General features: G+C 43.1%; 1 protein-coding gene across 33 annotated transcripts in view; it reads right to left on the bottom strand.

Moving 5' to 3' along the window:
* Positions 1-18,766, bottom strand: part of rims2a (regulating synaptic membrane exocytosis 2a) — a 187,774-nt gene that overhangs the window by 57,053 nt on the left and 111,955 nt on the right. For 14 of the 33 annotated variants that reach the window (XM_036538373.1, XM_036538365.1, XM_036538367.1 and 11 more), the window contains 6 exons: positions 16,787-16,917; positions 16,106-16,298; positions 14,366-14,519; positions 10,001-10,069; positions 7,058-7,196; positions 6,421-6,522 (listed from right to left, as the gene is read on the bottom strand). In XM_036538373.1, coding sequence (XP_036394266.1) covers positions 6,421-6,522; positions 7,058-7,196; positions 10,001-10,069; positions 14,366-14,519; positions 16,106-16,298; positions 16,787-16,917 — 788 coding nt within the window. Of the gene's footprint in view, positions 1-4,719; positions 4,831-6,420; positions 6,523-7,057; positions 7,197-10,000; positions 10,070-14,365; positions 14,520-16,105; positions 16,299-16,786; positions 16,918-18,766 lie in introns of those variants that run through there. The other 19 variants (XM_036538374.1, XM_036538393.1, XM_036538376.1 and 16 more) reach the window with 4 other exon arrangements.

Genomic DNA, 18,766 nt, shown 5'->3' with positions numbered 1-18,766 from the left:
AGTGCATAGCTGGGCGTGCCAAGCCTCCACTAAGTAAATTGTTGTTAAGTCCCTAACAAGACAGATGCACGCATAATGAATCCAGCCGAACACCGTTCCTGTTTTATTTTGTCATAGAATAACCCTATATGTCTTTTACAAGTAACAGTTAAATGTTTTTTTCCACAAATTCTCACTGTACATGTGATTTTTTTGACATGTGACAAAAAATAAAATGGCACAATGCAGTTTGCTGTCTGTCCAACTAATCATCTTCAAAAAGTTTCCTTTGATTAAGACAGATTTAAAACATTCTGGTGCAGACATTATAATGTCTGGTTTACTAAGAAATATCAAGTAATGCACAAACCATTCACAATTGTAAACAGTATAAATATACTACATTTAATCTTTCTAATCTCAGTGAAAAAGTAATTGATATGAACATCAATTTGGATTCAGCATCAGCATCTCTGAGCTCACTGAAATGCCCCTAATAAAAACTGGCATGTTTGTATATCTGTGATGATACCCCCATCAGATATTTAGCTGTGTAACCAACCAGTGGAACAACAGAATCGTTTACAAAAAACAGTTGCATAATAATAATTCCAAGCATGTCTGCTAAATTGCATACATGCTGCTACTGTAAAAGCCCGAAAACAGAGCATGATAAAAAGTAGTAACATTTTCTGTAGGGGGAAGTGGGGGGGGGGGCAAAATAAATTGCTTTGAATGCTATACATCAGCAGTAGGCAACAACAGCTTTTTTATTAATGCTTCTGTCTTGCCTTCTGTATGATATCTCTTCAACGGTGATGTTTGCTCTTCACCCATACCAAAATATGCCTTTTCACTCAAGGACAGCCTGGTACACTTGGCCTAGTGGGAGGCATCACGAGCAGTGAGCTCCCGGGAGTGAAGCATTTTGGTGTCGGAGTTTTCTAGAGTAAATACGACCAGGGGGTCATGGGATCGAATCCCACGCGACACTCCGCTACACTACCCTTGAGCGCCAGGCGTCCCGGTAATAACCCCTGCCGTGTGAATGGGCTCACAGATAAATGAAACACGAGAGTCACCTGAGAGGTCACTGTGCAGGAATAGCATGGGCCTAAGCCTCTACTGCTACAGCGAGGGGCCTGGGGAGCGCTTACCTGTATTCCTCACAGGTGCCGTTCACCATATGATTTGACCGCAGGCTCGGGACATGGTTAGGGCCATTGTAATATCTTCGGAGAGAGGCACACACAGCATGGGTTATTTCGAGAGGTTAGAACCAGCTTCCATGACTATGTCTGGAGTGCGAACTGAGACTGTGGTCCGAAACATGGTAATGGCAGTAAAACGCATTCACTTCAGAGGGAGGTTGAGCAGATGTAAAAGGTACTGCACAGATTGTGTTGATTGTGTGTGGATTGATTCGTGATTGGCTGGTGAGGCACAAGATTGTTAGACCAATCTGTTCAAGAGTTTTGAATACAACAATGGGATGAAGTCATCTAAGTCTCTACAAAGGACAGTGGCACTTAAGATCCTTAGCCTTCATTCCCAGTCCAACCACTATATAGATAGGAAAAACACATTATGGAGTAGAGAAGTACTGTCAATTGTTCATGCATTTTGTACTATTTACCCCAAAAACTACTGTCTGATAGCTACTGCACAGGTGACCTGGATAATCTGCATTTGTGACTGCACAGTTGTGATATTTGTTTGAAGAAGACCCACTAAAATATGTCATAATTAGCCAAAACTACTAGCCAGCATCCGTCTTTATTGTATATACATTTATATTTTTATGTAATTATATCCGTTGGGCTGTATGCTACATAGATCTAAGCACAAAGCATATTTAAATCCAAATCACCACATTCGACAAATACATGATCATATACAGCACTACACTACTTTTGAAAAAAGTCAAGCCGCCATGATAAAGTACAACTTAATATAGAGACAGTAGTGAAAACTACAACTAAAAAGCAGACACAGACTGTGAGTCTATGGGAGAGGTAAATGCAGGACTAACATCTAAGTCTCTCTGTACACCTACAGCACTGGCAGCACACTTCTAGTGGTGTCACTACCTTTCTGGGAAGTCGTATGAGTCATCGTAGATGTTGTGCATTCTCCTCTCTCTCCTAATCCTCCTGGACACGGCACAAGACACATGGCAACAGTTTGAATGGGAGTGGGAAATCTATTCTATTCCTCTGTGACCATTATGGGATGTGACTGCCTTTCATTTCACTCCAAGCCCGAGAGCCGGCCTTGGCTCTAAACAACTCAGTGACAGTTTAATACGCTTGGTTACGGCGGAGCAGTTTTGAGGACTCATCACTTTTTTCCCCGCGTGTAGGAAAAGTGCGCGGATTGGCTTTTCTGATTGACAGCCAGATGGCGAAAGGAGCCAGAGAGCCATTTGTGGCACTTCTGCCGGCGAACGTGGGGCGGCTCGGCTGCCTGTCACCTGGCACCGTGCCCCCCCCCGGGTGCTCATACACACCCTGCCGTCCGTCCCCGTCCCTCGGGTATGTGGGGGGGGGGGGGGGGGGGTCCAGCCCAGCCCCAACCAAGGAGGGAGTCACTGAAGGGAGGGGGCGGAACGAGGAGCGGCCGGAGTGACAGGGGCCGAGAGGTCCCCACGGCTGGGGCACCATATACTGAGCTGTGGAGCTGAATCCTTAGGTGACCAATGGGGTGGAGGAAGTCCGACCATGCGTGCAGTCAGAGTTTGCCCCTCCCCTCCACCACCCCTCCCCCCACTCCCTCCTTTACACTGTGCATGCAGACAACACACCGTGTCTCAAGATCTTTCAGCTTACACGAGAAACAGATGTAGGCTTTCTGAGCTATCGATGGGTGACTCGTCATAACCACGGACAAGCAGTTCAGGACACCAGAAATCGGTATGGTGATGCAATACTTTGTCATTTTTGTACTCATACATGGGGTGTACTATAGCACTGTCAGCTCCGTGTATAGCACTTAATTCTACTAATCACAGTCACAATCATCACTAACGATGCCACAAGAAACAATATTGCATGCCACTCTGTCCATGCATATGGTCGTGTGTCTGATACCCCTGTGAAAGATCCGGAATGACACTCATAATCCATTATGGATTTGCAATCCATTGAAAATGGACATTATTGAGGGCATGGTTTGTATTATCATTCCAATCATGAATTGTTTAAAAAAATACAAGCCATAACAACAACAACAACAACGACAATAAAACATCAAGTGACCAACACAGAAATAACACTGTAGCATTTATACCTCTCGAGATCATTGTACGCGCCCTCGGAATACGTGCGAGCCATCCGCGTGGAGCGCAGTAACCTGACCGCGTCTTCTCGATAGATTGGGTACATGAGATTGTTGCTGCAGCCAAAAAGACGTCACAGTTGGTCAGTATTATTAGTTTTTTTTAACAAGCACTGTGAGAAAGACAAAGCATGAGAACGGGAGGGGCTTCTCCCCTTTGCCACACCCCACTGGGACGAGAGGAAGGAAGGGACAACAGCCTAGCCAACGGGAGGAGTGATCCAAACACACAGCCACTGCGGCTACAGGGGATGCTGAGTGTATATCGGGTGTATATGGTTGATATACTGTATACACTAAGCAGAGAACAGACAGGCACAGGCAGGAACCTCTGCTGGAGAACTTTCCACAAGACAAATACCAACAAGCAACCTCTCTCAGGCTTCGGGGTTGGGGAGGGTATCTGAACAGAGGTCAGAGTTCAGTGGTGAGATGTTGAATATCTGTTTGTGCCAAAACTGAGTGCTGCTTGGAAACAAATACGCTTGCTGTTTTAATCCTGGGTGACTGCTGAATTTTTTTTCCCGCTCACGTTTCTCAGAACGTGGAATGAAACAGGTATGTGTGGTTAGTGGTTTTCAGACATACACCATTTAATTCTGTTTGTTACAACTTCAGTACTGCAGTGACATGGAGTGGTATGATTTGGTGAATATGCCAGTGTAAGAAGGCAGACAGAGGATTCAGCAACACAGTTTCCCTGTGGAGGTTTATGCTGAAATGGAGACAAAACAATCTGATTTTGCATGGACAATGTGGTAGAGGAGGCATGTGATACCATGTTGGCCATATTTTCTCATTAGCTTTTGCAGTGTAACAGCACAAACACACAGTGGGTGCCACCCAACGTAGCTCACCTTCTAGAAACATTAGGAAAAAGTTCTTGGATTCTAAAAGGGCTATTCAGAACCTTCCTTGTTGCAGTTTGTCTTAAACTTTGTGAATAACTTTGTAAGCAAGTTTTCCTAGTTTTAGTTATTCACACAGGCTTGGTTGTCACAGCGTTAATAAAAATGTGCAATCAATAGAAAAGCTGAGGACAAACCACAAAGCAGAAGGAGTTGAATGATTTCCTAAGTATATATTTTCCCTCATAGGCGAAATATATACTTCCACACCACACCACACTTTATGCTGGGATTGGCAGTAAGAATACACCCTGTTTTGAAAGCACAAGGCCGCAAAAGAACGTACACATAGCACATCCACAGCCACGAGGCCTGTCGCGGTGCGACTCCCTGTCCCATCCTCAAGGGAAATGTGCTTTCAAAACACATTCAAAGCACTCTGATCAGGCCCCGGTGTCCTTGTGGTAAAGAGCGACACTGACTGGGCCATAAGATCGGTACCCGCCCAGGACAGTGGCAATGGGACACTACCCCAGGGGATCTAGAGAGGGGCAAGGAACACACATGCACACCGGGGTACACTCAGGTAAGGGTCTACCTGGGATCCTTGTGGAGGTGATTGACAGGCGGGCTGTGTCTGGATCGAGGAGGTAGGGTGAGGTAATGGCTGTAACCACATGGAGAAAACAGAGACAGGGATGAACAGGGCTGAGAGGGGGGGAGAGAGAGGCATGATGGGAGCAAAGGAGGATCATGGGAGTGGGCTTGGAGAAGACCCTTGGGTGGCGGGGGTTCCGCTCCCTCCCTAAGGAATGACCCATGAGTGGATGTATGGAGGGCTCTGATTGGACAGAGGAGTGACCCCCTGATTTTACATCTTGCACAAAGCTGCTGGAAACAGTTGGTCAGTATTCATACCTAGAAGTTAAGAGAGGAGGTTTTCAAACTGGACAATGAGGATGTGCTAACAGGCCAAATATCCAGCCAGACAGTGAACTGATACAGATTAAAATGTTGTGGAATACATATCTGATTCTGCAGCTATGTGACGCAACCAAGGTTTTTCCTCATAAGAAAAGTTTGAGAACCTCTTACCACGAGTGGAAACACAAAGTCACCATCTACAGATGTGTTTTCATCAATTTTGTTGCAATTGCACACAGAAAGAAAAACCACAATGCCAACTGTTCAAGGTTACAGTAAATGATCACAAGCAAACATTTTGGTTAAAGAATCTGTTTTGCAACTTGCAAAATGCAATGAAATCACCATACTGTACTCAGCCTGAAGCCATAAGCCAGTGGCTTTACTCCGGGGTGGAGTGGTTAAAACTGTGGCGAAATTTTATTACGTTTCCAAGCTTTCTAAGCAGCTCATTATTCATTTCCTGTTTCATTTTCAACTGTTTTCAATAAATAACAAAGGAATGTATTTAATTAAGGGGCTGAAATACAGTCCAGAGAGCACTGTCACACACAATCTAGATAAGTGCATTTTCTACTTATGATTCTGATTTAGACTGTGCCCCTGAAATATGAAATAAAGTTAATTGGAATGAGGGAAGCAGGGGGGAGGGAGAAAATACTGCCAAGGATCTGTGGCCACACGCTCCTGATTAGCAGCCTGGCGGAGCTGCAGGCCCGGGCCTGCCTGACGGCCTGCCACCACCCCGAAAGGAAGCTGATCAGATTAACGTGACGCGGGCAGGAAGACGGACAGACTTGGCCAGTCCACCTCCATCAGCACCGATGCGATTAGCGTGGTTGAAAAATCGAAAGGTAAATTAAGATCCGAGACAGAACCTGATGACTGTATCGTCTCCACACGAAACTCCTGGTTGTGAGCGATCTTTCAGGATGTACAGTATTGCAGTTTCAAATGCAAAGTGCTTGTCACCTGAAGATTAAGGGTTGCATAGTATAGGATATTTCACCTGATATCAGGACATTCACATTGTATGAACAAAGAAGACTCCAAAGTTAATACCCTCCCAACCACAAGTAAGTGCATAATTCTCTAGCATGATGTTAATTCATTGGAGATGACCTGAATAAAACACATAGTGTCTAACATAGTGTATAAAGGATGATACATAAATGTATGCAAAGTATATATATTCAGAGGAAATACCAGTCTGTTATTAATAACGAACACAACACTAAAATAACAGTAACATAAAACGAAAAAACCATTGAATAACATTAATTGTACTGACAGTCCGGAAACAGTGTGATCAGAAAGGGCGCGGATGGTATACCTGTCAGGGGAGTAGTGGTCCTCCGACATGCGGTGCCGGTCCATTCTACTCGTGGTGTTGTACTGAGACGGGGGCCCTCGGCTGCCGTGGTCCAAACTCCGGCTGCCAGGAGAGGATGCGCCCATGTCATTCACAGCTACTCTTACACCACCGCCCAAGCAAACAACCTGACCCAATTCACCATGTCATGTTTTCAGACACGGCTCTAGCCCACTCTGGGTCGAAAGAACACAGCACACTGCTGTACCACTACCATGTAAGGACTGTAGGTTTACTTATATGGTGGTGTGAAAGCAACACTTATTCCTTAAAACTCATCACAGGTATTTAGGTGAGCCACTACCAGCATTAGTCACATTAGTAGAGGTCATGCTCCAAGTGAACAACCAAAGTAGTGACCTAGATTTGTTTTCAAGGAATGAGTGCCTTAGTGTGGGGGTAAATGCTGTGCTTCGTCCCCATTTGAGGACTTTTGCGTTGCTGTGACCATGGTAATGAGTGGGACTGGGCAGAGCTATACCCCAGCAGGGTCCTCCACCCTCACAGCTTTATCGATGTTAACAGTCACACTTCTGAAAAGAATGGGCCGGGTGCCTGCCATGAAACAAAGTGACAACTGATGGTACGGGGACGTTACCTCTGAGGGGGCGGGACACTGGGCGACCGTGACCGTGTCTGACTCATGTCCACAGATCGGGAACAGTGATTGGATGACATCACTTGTTCAGGAACGGAGAGAGTGGAGCTCTGGAGGTCCCTGCCGTTGTGCCTGTAGTCTGTGGAGAGCACACAGATGGGAAGGGCAAAGTTACAGTACCCTGCATCTTCTTCTAGTCTGGGGAGAGTGTTCAGAAACGAGAGGCAAAGTTACAGTACCGTTCTGTTTTCCTATACGGCTATGGGGTGCGCAGCTGAGGACTGCACTCAGATAGGAAGGGCAAAGTTAATGTATCCTGTTGTTTGCCAGTGAGCACACTGCTGTTACTGGAGATGAGCAGGGCATGACCTTTCCCCATGAATAAAACATGGCTGTGCATATTATGTAACTAAGAACATAGATTCCTCCACTACACACAAGGAATGGTATTCTCTGGAGACATTTCACTGTATCTTTAAGTGTTACTCTTTCATCGTTACAGCTGAAACTCCTCTAGGTTGAATATGCTATAAGCTTTTGATTAACGAGTGCACTTCGATTTAATCTGTCCATTCAGTGGTTGGGCTGTTACCAGAAATGAGCTCAAATTAAGGTTAAATTTTCAACAAAATGAGCCATACCTTTTCTGTTAACTTTTTACACTTAAAATGAAAACAACTTTCAAAAACCAAAATAATTTTAATAATGACTTTATTCCTGCAGGAATGATCAGTCCACTGAACTTGAAAGAGTTTATTATCCAATAATAAGCAATGGCCAGCAGCCATGGTTAAGGTCAATGCCTAGTGCTATAAAAGTTGATTGATATTCAACAGAGTGTATAGCATATTAACAGGCTTCAAATAACAGTGAATCAAAATAGGATACGGAAGAAGGAAACTAAGTTAATAAAAGTGAAGAAAAGGAAAGTTGAAGGAGTCAGGTATTATTGCTAGTTTCTTGTTTGTCTTATGTAGCACTATAGTCACTAAAAGTCCAGCGCTTCTAATAATGTCAAATTTTACTGTTGACCTGATTAAATTGACAGCTTGTTACAACAGTAAAAATCATATTAATATACTGTCATATCCAAATAGAAATGATCATGAATACATACAAAATTATGTCTAATTGCATTTCCTTCATTTTAACATTTGATTCACACACAGTTAATGTATCTTCAATTAGAAAATGAATAATGAGGTCACTCTTGAGCAAAATCTTCTGACATACTATGAAAGAACAGATGATACTGTGAAAGAACAGAGAGAATCCTGTTGAAATGAACTAACAATGATACTATGATACAATAATGCATCATAAACTCAGTAATTAGGATAATTTCAGATAAAGAAAAATCACATGAATGTGTTCACAGCTTTAGAAGAAATGAGAAGGTTTTTTTCCATCTGACCCAGGAGAAGGTATATAATGGTCTCTGTGACTGTATGTTCAAATAAAAAAATCCAGTCGCTATGGAATATAAATCAACTTGAAAATATATCAGTTATTCTCATTTCAGTAGAGGCTTCCGAATAATTAAGAAATTGACTGTTTTTTTTGTACAACCTAAAATTATATATATATATATATATATATATATATAGAGAGAGAGAGAGAGAGAGAGAGAAATTATCTATATATACAGAGAGAGACATAGCTTGCATTTGGATCTTTTACTTCATTTTAACATAAAACACATATTAGAATTTAATGAGGGTGATCTGCAACATGGATGAAAGCATCTAGATTTTTTTAATTACCATGTATGTGTTTGTGAATGTAACCGACTACTTTTTGACAAGCTGGTCTTCACGTGACTCCAGTATATAACCATGCAGCAAAACCTTCCCTCTCCTCTCACTTAATTTGCTTTTAATCAGCCAGTGAGAGCAGCAGATGATCAGACTGCATCAGAGCTATTTTTTCATCTGAGAGGCTGAAAACAAGCAGAATGGAGAAGAAAAGGAATCTATAATTCCTTTGAATGTTAATCATCTCCCTCCTGCTGGAAGCATTGTATCAGCAGTTTCAAATGAAGGCTTAAGAATTGGCCAAAATCAATGGAAAACTACAGTGGAAGGGAGGAAGAGTGCAAGAGAGAGAGAGGGAGAGAGAGAGAGAGAGAGAGAGATGAGATGGGGAGAGAAAAAGACAGAGAGGGAGTGAGAGAGAGAGAATGACAGAGAGAGAGAGCAAGAGAAGGAGAGGGAGAAAGATGTAGAGAGACAGAAAGGGAGTGAGAGAAGCAGAGAAAATGAGAGACAGAGAGAGACAGACAGTGAGGGAGAGCACAGGGAGGGGGGTGGGGGCAGGTGGGAGAAGGATATTCCCGCTACGTGGAGGGCCCTGCCTTCTGATGCTAGGAGGGGTTGATGGGAATGTTAAAAAGGTGGGGGGTTTCCTTCACTATCAGTGAGGCTTCCCCTCCGCTGGGGGAGGATGCTCACAGTAATCTACTCTCCCACAATATCCTTTAATATGATTTGCAGCCTGGGCACTTCTACTGCCAGAGAGCCCAAGATGGAGGAACTGCTAACAATGTAAAGGAACAAGGCCGCACTGTGCTGCGGCCCAATCACTGAACAGGGGTTCAGCCGGAATAGACTGTATCCCCATACATGTGAATTTGTTACAAAGGGGCTTGGGTTTCACTTGGCCTCTGAGGTAGAGATCAGACAGATAAACTACCATGCAGTGTTTTCATAGTGAATAGGCAAAGCAAAGTACAGAGGGATTGAAGTCCATGAGCAGGTATAATTTTAAAATTAGCATGGTGCATACTGGAAAACAATAATAATCCAAATACATGCCAACACTTTTTGAGCAACAAGCATAATGTACACTGTGTTGCTTATTTGTTTAGTCAAGTACTGAATGGATGTCAAACACCCATTGGCATGCATGGCATGCTAGTATACATGTCATCTTTGCTTGTTTTACCTGATACAACTCCGATCCCATCCTCACAGTCATAATCAGAGATTTCACTGTCACTGATTCTCTGGGATCCTGTAATGGAGTGGAGAGAAAGGGAGGGGGGGAACAGTTTAGTGTGGTCTGTGTTGGCAGCCTTCCATCCAGAGCACAGTATAGCGCCCCCTTGTGGCTGGGCTGACCCCGTCCAAGGTAATCTGCTGTGAGGACAGCAAAGATCAGCTGGTCTGGGGGCAGCGACAGCGCAGAGCAGAAACCATGGATAGACAGTTCTCTCTAGGTGGAAAAGCACGCTACAGCAAGGCCAGAGCACTGACGTGCTGGTGGAGACAGTGGTGTAGACAGCACTAGCGATATAATGAACACAAGAAACGTTTACCATACAAAAGACACAGATGACAGTAAAATGCACATTTTTTTACTGTGAATGGAGGAAGCAACCCTGTAAATGGCCGAATTCCTCACTCACTTAAAGAGTGAGCAGCTCCCTCTGCAGTGATTTGCAGAGACAATGGTTCACCAATAGAGGGAAAACAGGCCAACAAAGGACAACAGCTGAGTGTCTTTTCTGCTCAAGTTTAAATCTCTAAGATGGATGCATTCATATTTTGGCCTTGGCAATGACATCTGACAAAATGTTTCAAAATGGCTTCCATTCAGCAACTGTAAAAAGTGAAATACTTGGTCACATGTAAGTAATGTAATACCCTCAATGCAGACTCACTTTGAGCACCAAAACTTGTATTAATCTGAGATTTTGAGACAAATTCCCCTTGCAAATAGAACTGTATACCATGAAAATATTGGACTGATTTGCAAAAATTTGAATAGGCTTTGCCGCCAAGCTTAAAAATATATACATTTACAAAATACTGTGGTGCTTTACGAATAACAATTTAGAGAGTCTCTGAATCGGCACCACCAATTACTTTGATGGTTTGCATTGTGACGTTTTGATAGGAGCTTCAATCACCCAATTCACATCCAAAACAGAGTCTGAGAAGCAATCAGCAATCACATCTTCATGGAGCGCGCCTGTTACTTTGGATTGTACGTGCTCTGGTGGTAGCTGCTTTTTCTGCTTCTTTCACTGCTCAGTCACCTTAAATCAACCGGACACTTGGGCTTTTTTCCCGAAATGACAAGCGTGGCGCTCTGACAGCATTTCTCTCAACATGTCATCTCAGACAAGCAGAAACCGCTCTAGCTTTCCCTTTTATTGACGTCAGCTCTTTCAGAGAAAAGGAATGCGGAGAAACTGCAGCAGCGAACGCAGTGTTCAAACAACTCCTTCGTGAAAACTCTGGATTTAATCCTAAATGTCACAAAAATTCAACACTTTTAGGCGTGTGTGTGAATATATATTACATACACACATACACACGTGCACACAAACACATACTCACACGTAGGTGACTGAGAGTGTATGTGTATTCAGCCTATCATCAGGTAGTAGAGAGAGTTATGAAACATACACGCTTGTAGTGTAGCGCGTATTCTATTAAGGATAATATCAATGTTTTTCAATTGTAAATCAGAGATTTATAGACAAGGAACATAAAATATACTGTGCTTTAAAAAATGGTCCAAGTATCAACGCTGTTTGCTCATGGTAACCTTCAGGTTAGACTCCTTTAATAGAGAGGGCAACACTTAGGAGCCCCTAGGATAGGTCTATGAGAAAATAAGACAAAGGTAAAGGGCTGGGTCTTTACACAGTATTTACACAGCTGTCTTGTAGCAACAATTTACTTGAAAAATGCATGCAGACTGAGGTTAACTTAACTTATGCATATTAACTTATAATTGTAAACATGTTTAAGCTAAACTACTGAACATTTTTGAAAGTACCCTTGGAGTGCTGATCATAGAGTGACTTGTGATAAAATGGGCAGGTAGCAAGTATCACAATATCAGCAACTCTAAAAGCGATTACTTTTCATAACTTGCACGAACTGTCCTAAAAGTCCTACAACAGCAAATGGTAGCATATCCGGAAATGTTCACACTCCGGAACAGGACACTACGGATGCAAGCCAAGGACAGGAAACACATGAAACAGCATGTTTGTTCGGAGGGGAAATTTGACAACACAGAAAATGTGACACTGCATTGCTATGGAGAAGCAGCTGGTATAGGATCCGAATGTCTACGGGAACAACAAGCTGGTGTTTCCACAGCCAGGTCTGACAGGAGCACGTCCGCTAGCTGCAGCAGGAAGGTTAGCACAGAAGCGGTTTGGAGGGCTGGAGGGGAGCTGTGGGGTTAGCTAATGGAGGGAAAACCACACGGTTTGAGAGTTTGGGCAAGTGGGACAGAAAGCAGAAAGGGGTCAAATCCACCTGGGCACACTCACAGCTCTCTGGAGCACCACAGGCATGCATTACCTGAATTATACGAGTATGGGCCTTTGTCTGGAAAAGTACCAGGGTGAAGAACAGGAAACAAAAAAGAAAAAAAACATAAAACACATTGGTATTCAGTGAAGACCAGTTCAGCGCTACTCTACTCCAGTCCTTGGGCAGACAACAACCCAGCATGCTTTTTTCAGCATTATTTAAACCCTTAAGTGCTAGGGTTAAGTTAGGCTAGTCCAATCAACACAATGACAAGGCAAATCAGGTGGTTATGACCTCCTAGGATCAGGGCTGAGTAGCCATGAGCACGCTTATCCTAATCACAACAGCTCACACACTGTAAACATCCTTCATGGGTGTAAAATAACAGCTAAGGCAGTAAGACACTGAGAACTTATTTTCTCGTCACCATTACAGTTATTACAGTGCGTGCATGCTGCAGGAAAATGCACATCAAGCTTAAGGCTGCTCCTTCCCTGACTGGTTAAATGGAGTTCAAATGGAGCCTTCACCCGGCATTGCATTTCTGATACAATGATCTAATTTCCTAAGGGCTCAAAGTACACGCAGTGTCAAGTGACAGGGCTATCCACATTGTCATTTTAGACTGATGGAGGTTACTTAAAGGGGAAGGGCGAAAGTTACTTAAAGGAGGGACCGCGGGTCAGAGCCCGTCCCAGGTCCTTCTGATGCTGACTGAATACCCGACTGCCCAAAACCACTCAGAAACGTTTGAGTGAGGGGAAAAGTGCAGCATACGTCAGTACACTTCTTGCTTTTAACATCCTCTCCGGGGTTGTCCTGACAATCGAGATCACTTCCTATGAAGCCTAAAGCTGTCCTGGAAGAGCTTCTTAAGTCTGCAGCACAAACCCATTTACTGCCTTACAGCACTAGAGTACCTTTGCAACATCTGCAGGACATATCAAGGAGAGTTCATTCGCAGTTGAGGTTTAGGAAACAGTATTGCATGTTTCTTTAAATAAAACAATTGCTCACATGTTAAACTCTTTTCAGGAGTGAATTTCTTCCAATATATAGTTGATTGAAAACAGTTTTGTTTAATTTTAATTCATACTGAACAAAAGGTGGCTAATTTGTAATACCTTAGATTCAATATCTCATTAAACAAGAAAATGGGTGCAAACTCAAAATGATGTGTATTGTCTCTTTTAAAGTCTCATTCTCTTAATCTGAGAAGTTGATTGGTTTACATCTAGAAGCAGCAAATTGTGGAAACACTGTAAATTCAAACCAAAGAAAAGTCCTCATACTTTTGATGGCTGTCACAAGAAGAAATGTGTATATTATGAAGCCAACACTACTATGGAGCAGTGTGTGGGCTGTACTGCGAATGCTGTAGGTATGAGTCAGAGACTTTAGCAGGTGGATGAACAGTGTGTCTACGTGTACATAGGTGTGAGTCATGGCCATTAGTGGTGGTGGGGAAGACATTGGTGTGTACACACTGTGTATAGGTGTGAGTCAGTAGCATTATTTCCTCTGTGTGTGTCAATGCATTCTTTCCAGGTCTAAATTAGTGATATTAATAGCCATACAGAGGACACTTAGAGCTACATGTACACAGAATTGAATTTGATTTTGTGTTAGGGGTTGCAGGGATGATGTTGATAATTGGATTGTTATTGTTTATAGGGTAGTGTTAGTGGCTATATGGAAAACACTGGGAGCTATCTGTATGTACTGTAAACAGATGTGGAGCAGTGATAGCTATAGGGATAACACTGGGAGGTATGTGCATGTACTGTACATAGGTATGACGCAGTGACAGCTATAGGGATAACACTGAGAGCTGTGCCTGTATGCTGTGAGGCAGAGTGAGGCAGTGATATTAGTGGGTGTACAGATGACACTGAGAGCTATGTGCATGTACTGTGTGTAGATGTGAGGCAGTGACGGCTATAGGGACAACACTGAGAGGTACGTGTATGTAATGTGTGAGGCAGTGGCCGCAGGGACATCACAGAGCTCTGGTTCGGGTGGAGGGACCTACTCTGCAATCTGCGCGTGGGGCTCTCTCCATGGAGCTGCCTCCGCTGCAGGTAGGGCGAGGGGTTGGGGAGCGGCATGGAGGACACGTCGTGCGTCTGCAGCTTGTACCAGTGCGGCTCGTCATCCAGCAGCGCCGTCTCCAGCTCGATCAGGATCTGTGAGGAACCCACCAACATGCTCAGACACTGCTCTTTCAATACGCCTGCTCCCAACCCACAGGAGCTGTCACTCATTGCGGTTACTCATGATACGTATCTACTTATCAGGGTGACATTCTTTATATTTTATCCATTCATACAGCAGAAGCAAGTCAGGTTGTGTAACTTCCCAAAAAGTATATGATTTAAATCCAAGAGCCTCTCATTACAAGCCCAGATTTGAAGCGCTTTACCATACTTCTGTTATCTTTACTTCAACTTCTGGGGAGAACATTTTCTCTTGACCTGTCCATCAACAACACCCTGGTAGATTGTTAACTCTTAAGCATAGTGAATGAAGGCAGTCAACCAAAATTAAGAAATCTACAGCTGCAGCTGGCATCACCCGTCACTGGAGGCAGTACTTTCCCTGAGTGGTAAACACTTCAGAAACCTCTGGCCTTTTAATACGATTTAATTGGGTCAAGTGTTGAAATACTGAAATAGAGCACTCACAGACATTTGCTTGCACGGGAAAAAAAAACACAATTCTGGTATTTCAAATGCAAAATGTGGAATCTGGAGCTGTGAAGAAGGTGAAATGTTCTGTTGCTGGACTTCTGCCAAGGAGAAAGAGGCAGTCAGCCAGTGGATATCGGTGTAGCGGCTAATGAACAGGTTACCACAATCTGCATCTCAGCCGTGCTGCCACTGTGCTTTGGAGCAGACTTTACCTTAAATCCAGTGAACTCCTATTACATACAGTTTACCTGTACCTTTATTTGAGAATACGCAAGTGACACTGTGCCTTCTTGTCTCCCACCCACACCACCAAGCTAGCACACACACTCCCGAGGTCAGTTTGGTTACCTGTGTTGAGTGAGTGTTATGACTCAGTATGAGTTAAACTGACTTGTGATATCATGAACATATCGTCCATAGTGTTGTGTGTTTATTAAAAACTCCTCAAGAGAAACAAGTTTTAGTGATAAAACCATATAAAAAGAGTGAGAACACATTGTTACCATTTATCATTCATCTTCTATAGTTTGCCTGTTAGCACAACTAAACATCACTTCACATCAAATCTGACAGCAGCTTCAAATCTAGCCTCTAAATCTGATATAAGGACTACACCACACCTAATTTGTCTTCTGATTTGTTCAGCCAATGTTTTCTCTCTAACTTCAGGAACACTCAGAACAGTAAGAAGTTGTTTTCTCACTTGTTCCAGTTACGTGATGAAACCCAAGTATTTTTGTATTTCAAAGAGAGTGGTCACACCTGCATTCATTTATACCACAGGTATCTGTCTTGGACATACTTGGGTTGGAGGACCATGTGACCACTCTCACTCTGTGCAATAGGAAAATACTTTATATAGTGTAAATCATCAGTGTCAGGGAGCATTCATTCTTCAGTAAGGCAGGGCTCACTCTGATGAAGGTTTGTAAGCACAGCCAGAACATTAACCAATTCTATCACCGACAGGTTTAACTAAATAAAGCTATTTTCTCTTCCATAAGAGTGCTGGTGGAGCTGTAGCTGTCTTTCAGGACCTGTCCGCTCCGGGGGTCTGTGTCGAATGCTGGGGGTGGCCTTACCTCTCCCAGGAACTGGCTCTCCTCCTCGCGGACGCGGGCCTGGTCCCATAGCGTGATCTCCAGCATGCGCTCCCGGAACTCGCGCCGGTGCACGGGCGAGTACATAAAGGTCTGGTTCCATTTGGGCTCTAGCGATTTCTTTACTGTTTTTGTTCTTCTTTTGCTTTTGTCACTGGAGGAACAATAATTCAAACTGTTTTTATTTACCACCAAGGTACGGGACATGGAGTTCGTCAGCAGCACAGATCAGGCAGAGAGACGCTTCAGAGGTGCTCTGGACTCTACATCAGTTCAACTGTCCACTGCCAATGTGGCTAAGAGGCGTAGACTATGCCCACAAATGATGGGGTAAAACAAAATAAACACATGCCTGGAGTTTACAAAGCTGCCCCTATGAGCAAAAAATATATCTTGAATGTAATGTGACTTGCAGGACTAAGATCATGAAATTACGTGAAAAATAATCATAAAAGAATTCCATAAAATGAGCAGAGCATTTCATCTGAAATTCATTCTAATTAAATAAAAGCATTGTAACATTGCACAGTGAGCATTAAATGAATATAAAATAATCTGACACAAATGTTTGAATAGGTAAAGAAACAAATAGACGGTGCTAGAATATTCAACATTTTGGATCAGAATCCCATGTGTTGGCACAGTAACTGCATCTACCCTTACCTTCTGTCAGGAAGGAAGTAGATTTTTACGTAGGGATTCCTTGGCCGCCCATCTTCCCTGGAAGGCAGGTCTTTCGCTCCCAGAATTGTGACTATCAGCTGATGACCCACTTTGTCGTACCAGAGTTTTACCTGTGAGGGGGACAGAATTTATATGGCCCCTGTTCCAAGTGGGCTGCTGTCTGTCTGTCTGTCTGTCAGATCACATGCTTAGCAGTGCTTCTTCATAGCGCACAGGTTTAGTGAAATATGGAGGGAGCAATGCCATTAGTATTCACGTTATACTTGGGATGATAATTTGGCTTTGTAGTAAAGAGTCTGATCATAGTGAGTTCATACTGTATGTGAACACATACTCTATTATTTTTTATTGCAACTCCATTTTGGAATACTACTGCAATATATTATTCTTGTCCTTATTTTCCTTATATTTCTCTAGCTTTGATATTAAGGTCCTAAAACAAATAGCTTGTCAAATATCTGCTGGTAATGTTTTACAGCAAACTTGCAGAGTGTTTAACAGTTTGGCATCACATAAAATTGGTTAAAGGGGTATTCTTAATCAGAATACCTGTCAGTTTGTTCAACAATTTGACTCAAAGTCTCATAAAGGTTTTAGACTATAAAATGTACTCGTATCATTTAATTTAAAAATCATGAATTTAATCTAAAAACTACAACAAACTAAGCCAAATCAATTCTAATGTTGAAAAATTCCGTAATAAGAGAGTACAAAAATGCTCTGTGTATGCAATCTGGGACAAGCTCTTCACTGTGTGATGTGTCATTGTCATCAGGCCCCTCTATACTGCACTCAGGTGACAGATAGGGGGCACTCTGGGTTTGGCTTAATTTGGGCAGTCTCTGTGCTGTAGAATCTCTCCTGGGTCACTATCCCTCCCTGACCCTAACCCTAAGCCACTGTTTCCCCCAGAGCTGATAGCCTACCACAGCACAGACCTGACCCACTGACGCCCCCTCCCCCCATGAAGCATGCGCCCCCCCCCCCAAAGCCAGTTGCTCCAGTTATTCCCATAAATATGTCTGGGATGACATTTCAAAAATATGACTGTCAGCTAGATACAAAGACAGTGTACTTTTTACTTTGAAAATGAATGTGAATCTTCACTGAAACAAAAGCTATGAAAATCTCAGTGACTAAATCTAGGGTGGTGACTAAACACATATTCTACGACAATACAGGCCAAAAAAGAGTTCTAAAATGTATCATTTACAGCTATCGTCCATGCTATGATTACGCCTGTGTGTGAGGGAAGTATGGGCAAAGTGAAGGGCTGCTTAGAAGTCTGACATTTGACCGCTCCCTGACCGCAAACTGATTTCTATGAAGTTGAAACACTTCTAAGCTCTTGCCCATACTTGCTTACATCTCACTGGGGAGGGGGGGTCTAAGCTCTACACCAGAGTCAGTGCTCTAAAGCTGTCTAGTTCTCAAAGCATGCAGCAAAGCAACCTAGGAGCATTCGATATGAAACCAGAGCAAACCAGAGATCTTTCTGCAACACACACTAAGGAGGGGGGGTTTCGGCAAACAAATTGTACCACAGATCTTTTCCAAACCACGGCTCTTTCCTGTGCATTGCCCGAATTATGCCAAGTTCGTGCCAAAGTGTTCATTTTATGCTGTGCCTAAGCACATTTTAATGTTGATATGAATCCTTGGCCTTACTCAGAAGAGGGGATAGTTTGTATGAGCTCACAGAAAAATTTTCCTGTTATATTGCTATTTTTTTGTATGTTTTCAAATGTATACTCGACGCTGCAGTGATACGTGGCAATTAAATGACATTTGCCATGCATAAGGCTTTGTTCTTCATGTCTAGCTAGTGTTTGGAAGATTTTTATTTTTAAAGCTAAGCACTTTTTAGCAGGTGGAAGAGGCCCACAAAGACACAGGCATCAGACACAAACAGCACAGCTCCCACAATGCTCTCTGTTTGAGTGTCTGAGGCTGGGGCTG

This window comes from Megalops cyprinoides, chromosome 10, assembly GCF_013368585.1.
Source record: "Megalops cyprinoides isolate fMegCyp1 chromosome 10, fMegCyp1.pri, whole genome shotgun sequence".
Taxonomy (NCBI): domain Eukaryota; kingdom Metazoa; phylum Chordata; class Actinopteri; order Elopiformes; family Megalopidae; genus Megalops; species Megalops cyprinoides.
Note: the sequence above shows the minus strand (reverse complement) of the source record. Positions and strands in the feature narration are given on the sequence as shown.